The sequence below is a fragment of the Chrysochloris asiatica genome, unplaced genomic scaffold (assembly GCF_000296735.1).
Source record: "Chrysochloris asiatica unplaced genomic scaffold, ChrAsi1.0 scaffold00395, whole genome shotgun sequence".
Lineage (NCBI taxonomy): Eukaryota > Metazoa > Chordata > Mammalia > Afrosoricida > Chrysochloridae > Chrysochloris > Chrysochloris asiatica.
This window is the reverse complement of record NW_006408913.1, coordinates 358,800-369,874: the sequence shown is the minus strand read 5'-3', so window position 1 is coordinate 369,874 and position 11,075 is coordinate 358,800. Positions and strand designations below refer to the sequence as shown.

Here is an 11,075-nt window from a genome sequence, read left to right as displayed (position 1 = left end):
TCTCCCATGTAAACGATCACATAATTCAGTATCTACCATAACTATCAATAAAAAATCATAACTATCAATAAAACATTAAAAATCAGCCTCTGTGGTTTACAGTTTCTCTCAACTCATAATAAGTAAGTTATTTTAGATAAATCTCTAAGATCATAACTGTTAGGGATCCTCTATGTGACCCAAATCATTGCTTCTTTCCTGAGGGAGATTAGGCTTGGCTTCACGATGCCACTTCTGACCCAGAAGAGAGAACCTAGAAATGAAAGCACAAGTTGGGTCTGCAATAACTCACAATATTTAAGCAAGGCCTGACTCTACTACTATTTTAATACTTTAAAAAGGATGTTGACAAAGACATGAACTATTTTCCCTTTATTTTTTAGTAACAGGAAAATTAAAGTTACAAGTGACATTTAAAGGCAAAATTCAGGTTTAGGGACCTAATCTTCGCATAAAAAAAATCTACCAAGTGTGCACAACTCTTCCTTTTGTTTCCAGCTTTTAAAAATGAAATGACTCTTCTGTTCCCGGGTTATGAATGTTCAACTTAGGGACAACTTGTACTTGTCCTTTAATGTCATGTAAATTTTCCCTAACTTTGAAAGGACTAAACCAAGGCCCTAGTGTCACAACAAATTCTTCATCACAATCACCTTCAATTGCTATACATGCAGCTTTTAAATTACTGAAAAGGCTTCTTCTCTAGTAAAACTAAGAACTATATGCACCTGTTCAGACTTACCTACAAATTAGATTTAAAGACACCTAGGAATAGATCTCATTTGCAACCCGGGAACTCCCTGCAAAGAACACATAAGGTATGCTAACTTTAGTCTTAACAATATCTGCAGCTAAATATGCCATCTTTGTATCACAGCTCAGTCCTGGGTCTTTACTCCCTTGGTGGTCTCATGCAGATCTGTGGCTTTAAATATCACATCTTCACCCCTGATTCCAAGACCTCTATCTCCAATCCAGTCATTTCTCTCATATGTCACAAATGAATATAACCAAGTGCCTACTTAGCAGTTACGCTTGGATATCTAGGAGGTATCTTAAACCTCCCATGTCCAGAAATGAATTATTGACTGCACCCTGAAACCTGCTCCACCCTGTCTTCTCCATCTCAGCCGATGGCAACTCTCTCCTTCCCATTGCTCAGGACATAAACTCCAAACTTTCTCTTTCCTTTTGATGCCACACAATACATCAGGAAATCCTGTTAACTACATCATCAAAATATATTCCAAATTCAACCTTTTTTCTCATCTTGTTCATATACTATTATGGTCAAAGTCATTATCTTTTTTGCCCTGGGATTACTGCAACAGCCAAAGGAACTGGTCTTTGTCCTTCTACCCTTTTTCCCTTCCAGTAAATTTTTGATAAAGCAATGATCTTTTTAACATATTAAGTGATCATTTCACTTCTCTGCTTAAAACCCTCTGATGACTTCCCATTCAGGATAAAAGCCAAAGTCCTTGTGTAGTTTGTAAGGTATTTCACAACCTGTTTCCCATCCCGGTTAAGTCTCTCACCTTTGCTGGCTCCGGGCTAGTCTCAATATCCACTAAGCATGCTCTCACATTGGAGCTTTGCACTGGCTCTTTCAGACTGGAATGCGCTTCCATAAATTCTACCCACCTGTATTGTCCTACTTGCCGCCATATAGTCTACTCCCTCATCTCCTTTAAGCCTTGTTCACATTTCACTTATGAATGAAGCCTACCCTGACCACCCTATTTAAAGCTGGACCACCCCTCACACATACTTTTTTTTTTTTTAATGTTTTATTGTGAATTATATGATAGTTTACATGGGGGAACTTTAATTTTACATTCATTCCATCATTTATCATCTCATTGTCATGGTTCCAATCCCCTCCATGCATCATCAACCACCCAAAGGGTATATCCCAGAAACCTGCCCCTTACACTTCCCCCTCCTCCCCCCAGTTTTCTCTCTCTGGGTCCAAAGTCCCCAGTCGCTTCATCACTCCACGTCATCATCTCTGTCTCTATCTCAGGCATCACTGTTTCTCTGGGTAGGGTCCCGCTCTCGGCTCTTCTCCATTGATGGTCTCAGAGGCCTCCGCTCCTATCCTGGAGAATTAATCACTCCCGTCCTTGCTACAAAACCTCCACCTCTGCATTTCCAACCCTCATAATCCGTCCCGACAAGCATTATTTACTACAGTATCACGAGTTACCCATCTGTATCTCCTTTTATCAGCTCTGCCCAGACAGACTGAATAGTCCCTACTAGAGATTCTGCCTTCTGCCATGTTCCCTAGCACCAGGTTCCCTCTTGAAAGCTTGTAAGCCAGTTACTTCTTACCTTTGTAGTCTCCCCCTCCTCATTTGCGTATCTAATGTCCAAGCTGCCCTTCTCCATCCACTCTGTGTGTGTGGGGTGGGGTGTGTGTGTGTGTGAATGTTTCTTGCTGTGAGGATTTGTTCCCTCTTTTGAGTTGCTGCTCCACAGGTGTAGGTCAAGTCCATCAGACTGCATCAGCTCACTCTTTTTTTCTTTTTTCTTTTCCCCTCTTCCTTCCTCTCCCGGTTGAGCTCCTATCATCCAGTCATCTGGTCCAGGTCACGTGGGTATCATCTGCAAGTGTGGGCGCTCCTGTGCATATGTCCTCTCTTCCCGTCAGCCAGTAGCTCCGCTCTCCTCTCCGGTCCTCCGTGGCCATGCCACTGACTCTGGGCCCAAGAGTCCCCAGGCCTCTTCACACTGCTTGCCAACCAGGTCCCCAACTGGGTCCACAGAAGTCCACTGAACATTGTAGGGCTTAGCTTGCCGCTTCATTGCTGCTTTTACCCCACTTGGCCCATCGGTGATGTGTGTGGTCACCAATCAGAGTGTCTCACACATACTCTTAATCCTCTTATCCTACTTTTCTCTTTTTTTCTCAGTTCTTATTATCTTCACAACTCACACATTTTATTTATTTATTCTGCTTGCCTCCCCTCTGCTGCTGACACTACCCAAACCCTCCAAAGGTAAGTATCATCAGTCAAGAATTTCTTTTCTTCACCGATAAATCCAAAGTACCTGGAACTTAGTTGTTGTCCCATCAAGTTGGTTCTGACTCACAGAGACCCTGTATGGAGTTTTTGAAGCTGTAACTCTTTCTAGGAGCAGAAAGCCTCATCTTTCTGCCCGGAGTCGCTGGTGGGTTCAAACTGTTGACCTTGTGGTTCACAATTCAGTGCTTATCCAACAGAGCCATCACACTTCCTTGAAACTTACTAGGCATTTCCTTTATAGCAAAATGATCTTTTAAATTAAAAATGTCTTATATGAAAAAAAAATGTCATATATTTTAGTAAAATTAAAAAGTGTTTATTTTACTTAGTGATCTAGTGCAAAAATTGCTGGGAAAAAAAAAGTCAATACTACCAACCAGTGTCAGATTACCCAATAAGTAAGGTAAACATGGGCTTACTTACAAATCTAGGGATTCTGCTTCTATATATGGCTGGCACCTGCCTCTCTCTCAACTCCTTCCTACAAAATCAAAGCCTGTCTTCATATTTACAATCCCTGACAGAGATGGAGTACCCAGTAAGCAAGGTAAACATGGCTTACTTATGCTTACTTAGTAATATGTAGTGAACAGTCTGACATGTTTTGAAACCTGTGTGAAATTGTTCACTACAGATTAATAAGTAAATACAAGTAAGCCACATTTACTTTGCTTACGGGCTATTTTGCCCCCGCCCCTCAGCCCTTCTAAGGTTAGTCAGTAAAACTGGTATATAGCTATTGGCACCTTTCTGTGGCTCACACAACTGCTTCTCAGTTTACTATCTCGTTATTCAACATTGCATATCGTAAAAAATATACTATCTAACTATTTTGCACAGTAATAGTGTGCTTCTAGCAGTAACAAACACCAAGGGTAAAGATGATGGTTAAGGTTATGTGTCAATTTGGTTTGGCAGTTATGTAATGAAGAGATTTGGCACTTACACAATGATATAATTTGGCATTTAATAATGCAGTCATCCTCAATTTTGCGGTTTGATAGGGTTAGTCTCCATTTTCACATGATGCTGAATTTTGTATAATGACCTGGCCTTTGGAAGCTAACCACGTCAGATAAATGTGGAGTTGTTGTTGCAGTTTAGCACCGGTGAGTCAGTTCTGACTCATATAGACCCTGTATATAGGTTTTGAAGATCAGCTGGTGGGTTTGAACCATTGCCACACCAGGACTCCAAGTGAGGAGTAGGTATATTAATATATCCAAAATACTCAAATTTGTTTGTTTTAATTCTGTACTATACGGTTCTATTAATATCTTAACATACAATGTATATTCTTCTAAATCAATATATACAGATCTAATTCGTTCTTTTTATTATCTGTATTTTATTCTATACTATTGCGACATTGCTTTTTGTTCGGTACCCTGTAACATGCATGGATATCAATGCTTAACCTAAAATAGAGTAAATAATTTCCACGTTTCTACAGCTAATTAAAAACAATCACTAATACTAATCATTTTCAACTCATCAGACAAAATAGCTGTCGTTGTTGTTAGGTGCCATCGAGTGGGTTCACCTTATGCACAACAGAATGAAACAATGCCTGGTCCTGTGCCAGCCTCACAATCATTGTTTAGCCTGAGCCCATGCTGCTGCTACTATGTCAATCCATCTCGTTCTTTCTCTTTTCCTCCAACCCTCCATTTTACCAAGCATGATGTCTTTCTCCAGGGATTGGTCCCTCCTGATAATATATCTATCTTAACTACGAGACACAAAGAAGTTTCACCATCCTGGCTTCTAAGGAGCATTCTGGCTGTACTTCTTTTAACACAAATTTGTTTGTTCTTCTAGCAGTCCATGATACTTTTAATATTGTTCACCAACACTCAATGCACTATTTCTTCTACAGTCTTCCTTATTAACTGTCCAACTTTTACAGGCATATGAAGCTATTGAAAATATCATGGCTCAGGATCAGGTGCACCTTAGTCCTCAAACTGACATCTTTGCTCTTGAACACTTTAAATAGGTCTTGTGTAGCAGATTTGCGCAACACAATAAATTGCTTGACTTCTTGACTGCTATCTCTACGATGCTGATAGTGGATGCAAGCAAAATGAAACTTTGACATCAGTCTTTTCTCCATTATTTATTATATTTTGTAGTTGTTAAGTGCCATTTTGACTCAGAGCAGACCTTTGGATTTTCTATGGAGTGACTGGTGGATTCAAACCTCTGACCTTGTGGCTAGCAGTCCAGTGCTTATCCTACAGAGCCTACACAAACTAAAATAAGTGAACTATAATATTTTAATGTTAATCACAGTTTGAAACAAACAATACAAGTTTTCTCCAGTTAATCTTGTATTTATCTGAGAATTTAATTAACCAAAAGAATCTAGCCAATCAAGGAAAATACATCTATCTGTTTATTCTGTGTAAGATGTTTCATTTCCACAGTTCTTCTGGTTATCACAATTTAAGTACTGTAGAATATTAAAACTTAGTATTGTTTGATATAAAATATATTGAATAGTTCTTACTTTATGGTCAATAAAACTTAAATAGGGCTAAACTACAGTCTTAGTATTATATAGCTTTTAACAAATAACATTATTATTAGAAATTATAATTATATTCTCTGTATTTCCTCTTATTCCTATTCTTGATTTTCAAGTGGTCTTAAAACTAAAACTTTAGCAAGGGGATTGTATATGTGTGTTTTAAAATAAGGTTATATAAAACTTGTTTTTTTAAACAAATACCATTATCTGTCTCCTACCTACGTAGAAAGGAGCTCTGGTAGCGTAATGGTTACGAATTGGGCTGCGAACCTTAAGGTCAGCAGTTCGAAACTACCAATTGTTCCGCAGGAGAAAGATGAGGCTTTCTGCTCCTGTAAAGATTTACAGCCTCAGAAACCCTGTACAGGGTCACTATGAGTTTGAACCGACTCCAAGGCACATAACCACCACCACCACCACCTATGTAGAGGCGATTCCTGGTACTAACAAAAAGAAATATGCTCTAACCAGGAGTTCTCAGGGTGAAAAACGCATCTAGAATTAGAATAAACATATACAAAGTCTTTTTCACTTCTGAACATGAGAAACCTTTTTCATTTTTCCTCAAATACTCTAATTGTAGGCATGAACTTGAAGTAGAAGAGAAATGTTGTGTGTTATTTTGAACTTGGAGAGCTTATTTCATCTCTTCCCCTCCAAGTCTGAGCTCTGAGAGTCAGGTTTTCTTGTATGGAAGCACGATGGAAAGCAAGAATAAGGAAATAAATGCATAAATAAATAAAACAGAAGGGAGAAGATAGCCTAGATTTTGGCTATCTCTTTTGAAGCTAAAATCTAGAAACTGTCTAAATGTAGATTTTGTAGAGTGTGGATTATTCTAAGTGTTAAAGTGCATCTCCTAGCAGTAGAACCCATGTTGGTTTTTAACTTGTTCTTTGATTACATATGCATTTAGTGGTTCTTTCAAATCATTTTTAGAAAAACTATTCATTTTGAGTAAGGTTCATGTGTAGAAATGTGTACCTGGGAAAGTTCTAGTTCAGAAATGTCAAACTGGTGGCTTCATACTTACTTCATTTGGTCCACACTATCTGTTTTTCTAAAATTAAATTCCATTCTTGGTGTGTAAAAATTGGGAGATATCATATAATAATAAAACTACACTGTTTTATTCTTCTTGGAAAATTAGAAGAACTGGCATGGGCATACACTCCCAGTGGCTGGACCTGGGTGGGGCTGACCATGCATCCCACGTGGTCTGCTTCTCTTGGTTTATACTGTTTCTCTGTGGTCCCTGTGATAATCTGTACTTGCAGCTCTTGGTCTACTCTCTGTGTTGTGATAGCACAGTGAAAAACGTGAAGACCCTGGCCTTTAAAAGGATGAGTCTTGGAGTGTTTAACAGCAACAAAACTGTACTTGAATTAGTAAAGTAAGCCAAAAAGTTAAAAGTAAGTCTGTAATGAAATTATGAACTATTTCCATTTCTTAATATATACTCTAACTTTTAACCCAACATATTGCCAACATGCACTGGCAATACCTCAAAGTAAGTAACTTCATTTATTAATAAGTTCACCTCTATACGTAGGTTGAAAGGCATGTTCTTACTGTATCCTAATATGAACAAAACAACTAACTGGGTAGTCCAATAGAATACCTAGACCCTCGTGCCTTTGGCTCTGTCATTAACTATGTGACTGCGGCTTAGATCTTTCTTTGTATAATGAGGATACTGAACCAGATTCAGGTCTTGCCCAGTAATGCAATTCTATTACTTGAGAACATCAGCAGGAAAAGGTAACTTTTAAGTAATAATATAAAAGTTAACTTGAGAGAATTATTACATTAAGAAAGATTATTTCACACAAAAATCGTGAAAATATCTTTTAGGTAACAACAAAGAATAACTTGTGGGATGCTATTACTTTAAGAAATATTTTAGAAAGAATTGATTTCCATAAGGCTCACAAAATAATTAAAATTTTTAGTACCAAAAGTAATATATTGACTTATTGATTTCCTTATCAACTTCACATTCTATCAATAAAAATGATTACAAGTCAAATTTAAAGCATGTTTTAAGCAGGCAGAATTTTTAAATGACCCCCAGGATTTCTTTCCCTAACCTCTAGGATTATGAGAATAATGTGATATACCTATGATTACTTGCATTCAATAGCAAAAGGGATCCTCACATTTAATTAAGGCTACTAATTAGTTGACTTTGTGTTAATCAAAAGGGAGATCATCCAGATAGGTTTAATCTAATTACATAAACTCTTTAAAAGCAAGAGTTTTCTCAGGCTGGTAGCAGAAGAGACGGTCAGAGAGGCGTGGCACAGAGAGGGGACTGATGCACAGTTACTGGTTTAAAGATGGAGAGGGCCATGTGAAAAGAAAGATGGGTAGCCTTAAAGAGCTGAGAGAGGCCTTGGATGACAGCCAGCAAAGAATTGGGGACCTCTGTCTATAACTGCAAGGTAATAAATTTTGCCAACAACCTGAATAAGATTGGAAGTGGGTTTCCCACTGGAAGTTCCAGACAATGACTAAACTGGGCCAACATCTTCATTTTACCTCTTTGATATCCTAAGCACAGAACCCTGGCATGCAATACTGCAACTACAGCTTACAGAACCATATGCCACCAAATGGGTGGTTTAATCCATTACATTTGAATTTGCTACAGAGCAATAAACAACAAATAGAATGCTGAAGAATTACCTATTACTAGGAAGGAGAGAAAAACAAACTGAATGTAAGAATGTTTCATTTTTCAAAGTCCTAAAGGTTTCACAGTTGCAAATCAGCTTCCTCAAAGCTGTTTCATGTAGAGAAAATGTGTATTTAAGGGTACAGAAATGGAACTGAAATCCAAGAACAGATATGAAACATGCAAACAAATTCTAAGTACAGAAAAATAATCACTAAAAATGTTGTTTTTAGGTGCAGTTCTAACTCCTAAAGACTCTGTACATCAGAACAAAATACAGCCGGTTCTGCACAATCCTCACAATTGTTGCTATGTGTAAGACCACTGTTGCAGACAATAAAGATGTAGACATTTAAATTAAATTTCAAACCCAAGAAAAATCATTCATAGCAGTGAAACTTACCCTATTTTGAAAAAATGATGCATGAAAATGTGATGTTGTAGCAGATATTGATACTAAAGTAATCGTTTCTTCAGAACTAGGATTATGTAAGTAAACTTTTTCCATTTTTGGCATTCCAACTGGCCTGTGAAAACAAAAACAAAATTGTCATATATACTGCAAAGAAAATTTCTAGTTGTTGAGAGAGAACCTGAAGCATTAAAAAAAAATAAAAATCAAAATTATTTAGACAATTGTATATTCCAGTGCATAAAAGATTTACAGAGAGCCATTCACAATGTGCCAGGTGCTGAGGATGCAATGGAACAAGACAGGCTCAGGCACGAAACAAAAGCTTTACGCTTCTCTCTATAATATAAATGAATCTACTAGGTCACTGAGTTTCAGTTCATGCTCTCATCCACTGTCTCGTCTCCAAAGAAAAATGCAAACACATACTCAACAGTCTGATACCACAGACAGATTTTAATGTCCTCTTGACATCCAAGTTACAGTTTACCTGCAAAGTAAAATCTCATTATGTAGTCCACAAAGTACTATTTGTTGTTGTTAGTTGCAATCAAGTCAGTACCGACTCATAGTGATCTTATGTACAGCAGACGTTAACACTGCCTGATCCTGGGCCAACCTCACTACTGTTGTCATGCTTGAGTCCATCGATGCTGCCAGTTGGCTAATCCATCTCATTGGGGGTTTTCCTCTTTTTCTCTGACCCTCCACCTTACCAAACATGATATCCTTCTCCAATGACTGCTTCCTCCTGACAATATGTCCGAAGTATGAGAGACCTAGTTTGGCCATCTTGGTTGGCCTTCAAGGAGCACTGTGGCTGCACTTGTTCCAAAATGGATCTATTGGTTCTTTTGGCAGCCCATGGCACTTTCAATATTCTCCAACACCACAACTCAAATGCATCAATTCCTTATTCACTGTCCAGCTTTCACATGCATTTGAGGTTATTGAAAATATCATGGCTTGGGTCAGGCAAACCTTAGTCCTTAAGCTGACATCTTTGCTCTTCAGCACTTGAAAAGGTCTTGTGCAGTAGATTTGCCTAATGCAATACGTTGTTTGATTTCTTGACTGCTGCTTCCGTGAGTATTGATAGAATAAAGTCCTTGACAGCTTCAATCTTTTCTCTATTGATAAGAATGTTGTTTACTGGTCCAGTTGTGAGGATTTTTGAAGATCAAAGAACACAGCTTTCGGTATGGATTATGTCTCAATGTAAAGAAAATAAAAATCTTCACCACTGGACAAAGTACTATAGCTAATCTTATTTGCACAGACTCCTACAGCATATAAATCACATGTTTTTTCTCTAGTGCTCACTCTAATTGGCATTATTCTTATTATTTCCCCAACAGGATTATCAGTTTAGGTATAAAGGCTACATTATCTATCAAATCCAAGTCCTCTGCCATCAAGTCCATCCTGACTCTTACTGACCCTACAGGACACAGTAGAACTGCCTCACAGTATTCCTAATGTTGTAAATCTTAACAGAAGTAAATGGCTTCATCTTTGTCTTGTGAGAGTAGTCAGGTGCTTAACCCACTGTGCCACCAGTGGCTCCTGTTACATTATGTATGTTCTGTGTACTGTCATATTATTTAGCAAAAGAGTGTTCATGAACATTCTCGTGCACTTTCTCTATCTCCACACACACACATATACACACATACAATCTGTCTCACACTCACTAACACTTACTCAATGGTTATGAAACTGGAAAAGTTGTATCAATAATTTAAAATAAGCAAAATAAAATGTACTTAAAAAGATATGACAACATGAAGAAATGAAGAACACAGGAGAAAATATTCAGCATAAAATATAATGCAAAAACACAATGAGATATGTAGAAAAACAGATATTGCAGATAAAAATTTAGTGAGTTGGAAGATCAGGTTGACAATTTATTTCAGAATTTATCATGAAGAAGTATATGTTTAGAAAAATACAGCTATAGGAAATAAGAGAGTTCTTGTTAAATGCCATCGAGTCAGTTCCAACTCATAGCAACCCTGTAATATTTGGAAAATGGGAAGGAGGACTATTTGAAGAATATGGACAAAGATAATGAATAAAAATAAGCTACGATTTAAAGAAAGATGAAATAATGCTCAAATAAAATGGTTTACAGAGCGTCCATAAGGGACGATAAGGAAATCCTATACTTCAGTATGCTGTTGTTGTTGTTAAGTGCCATTGAGTCAGTTCTGACTCATAGCAACCCTGTATAGGATTTCTGAGATGCAGCTGGTGCGTTTGAACCGCTGATCTTGCAGTTCAAACCAACCTTGCAGTCCCGTGTATTATCCTGCAGCACCACATCAGGATTCCCTACTCAGAAATGCACAGCAAAATTTAAGGAATTGCAAAAGTTCCTTCTATATTGTGGATATAAGTCCCTTATGATATAAATAT

The 11,075-nt window shown here is 37.7% G+C and overlaps 1 protein-coding gene across 1 annotated transcript in view; it reads right to left on the bottom strand.

Moving 5' to 3' along the window:
- TMEM131 (transmembrane protein 131) overlaps positions 1-11,075 on the bottom strand; it is a 291,771-nt gene that overhangs the window by 120,855 nt on the left and 159,841 nt on the right. The window contains exon 5 of the mRNA XM_006876610.1: positions 8,646-8,769. Coding sequence (XP_006876672.1) covers positions 8,646-8,769 — 124 coding nt within the window. The remainder of the gene's footprint in view (positions 1-8,645; positions 8,770-11,075) is intronic.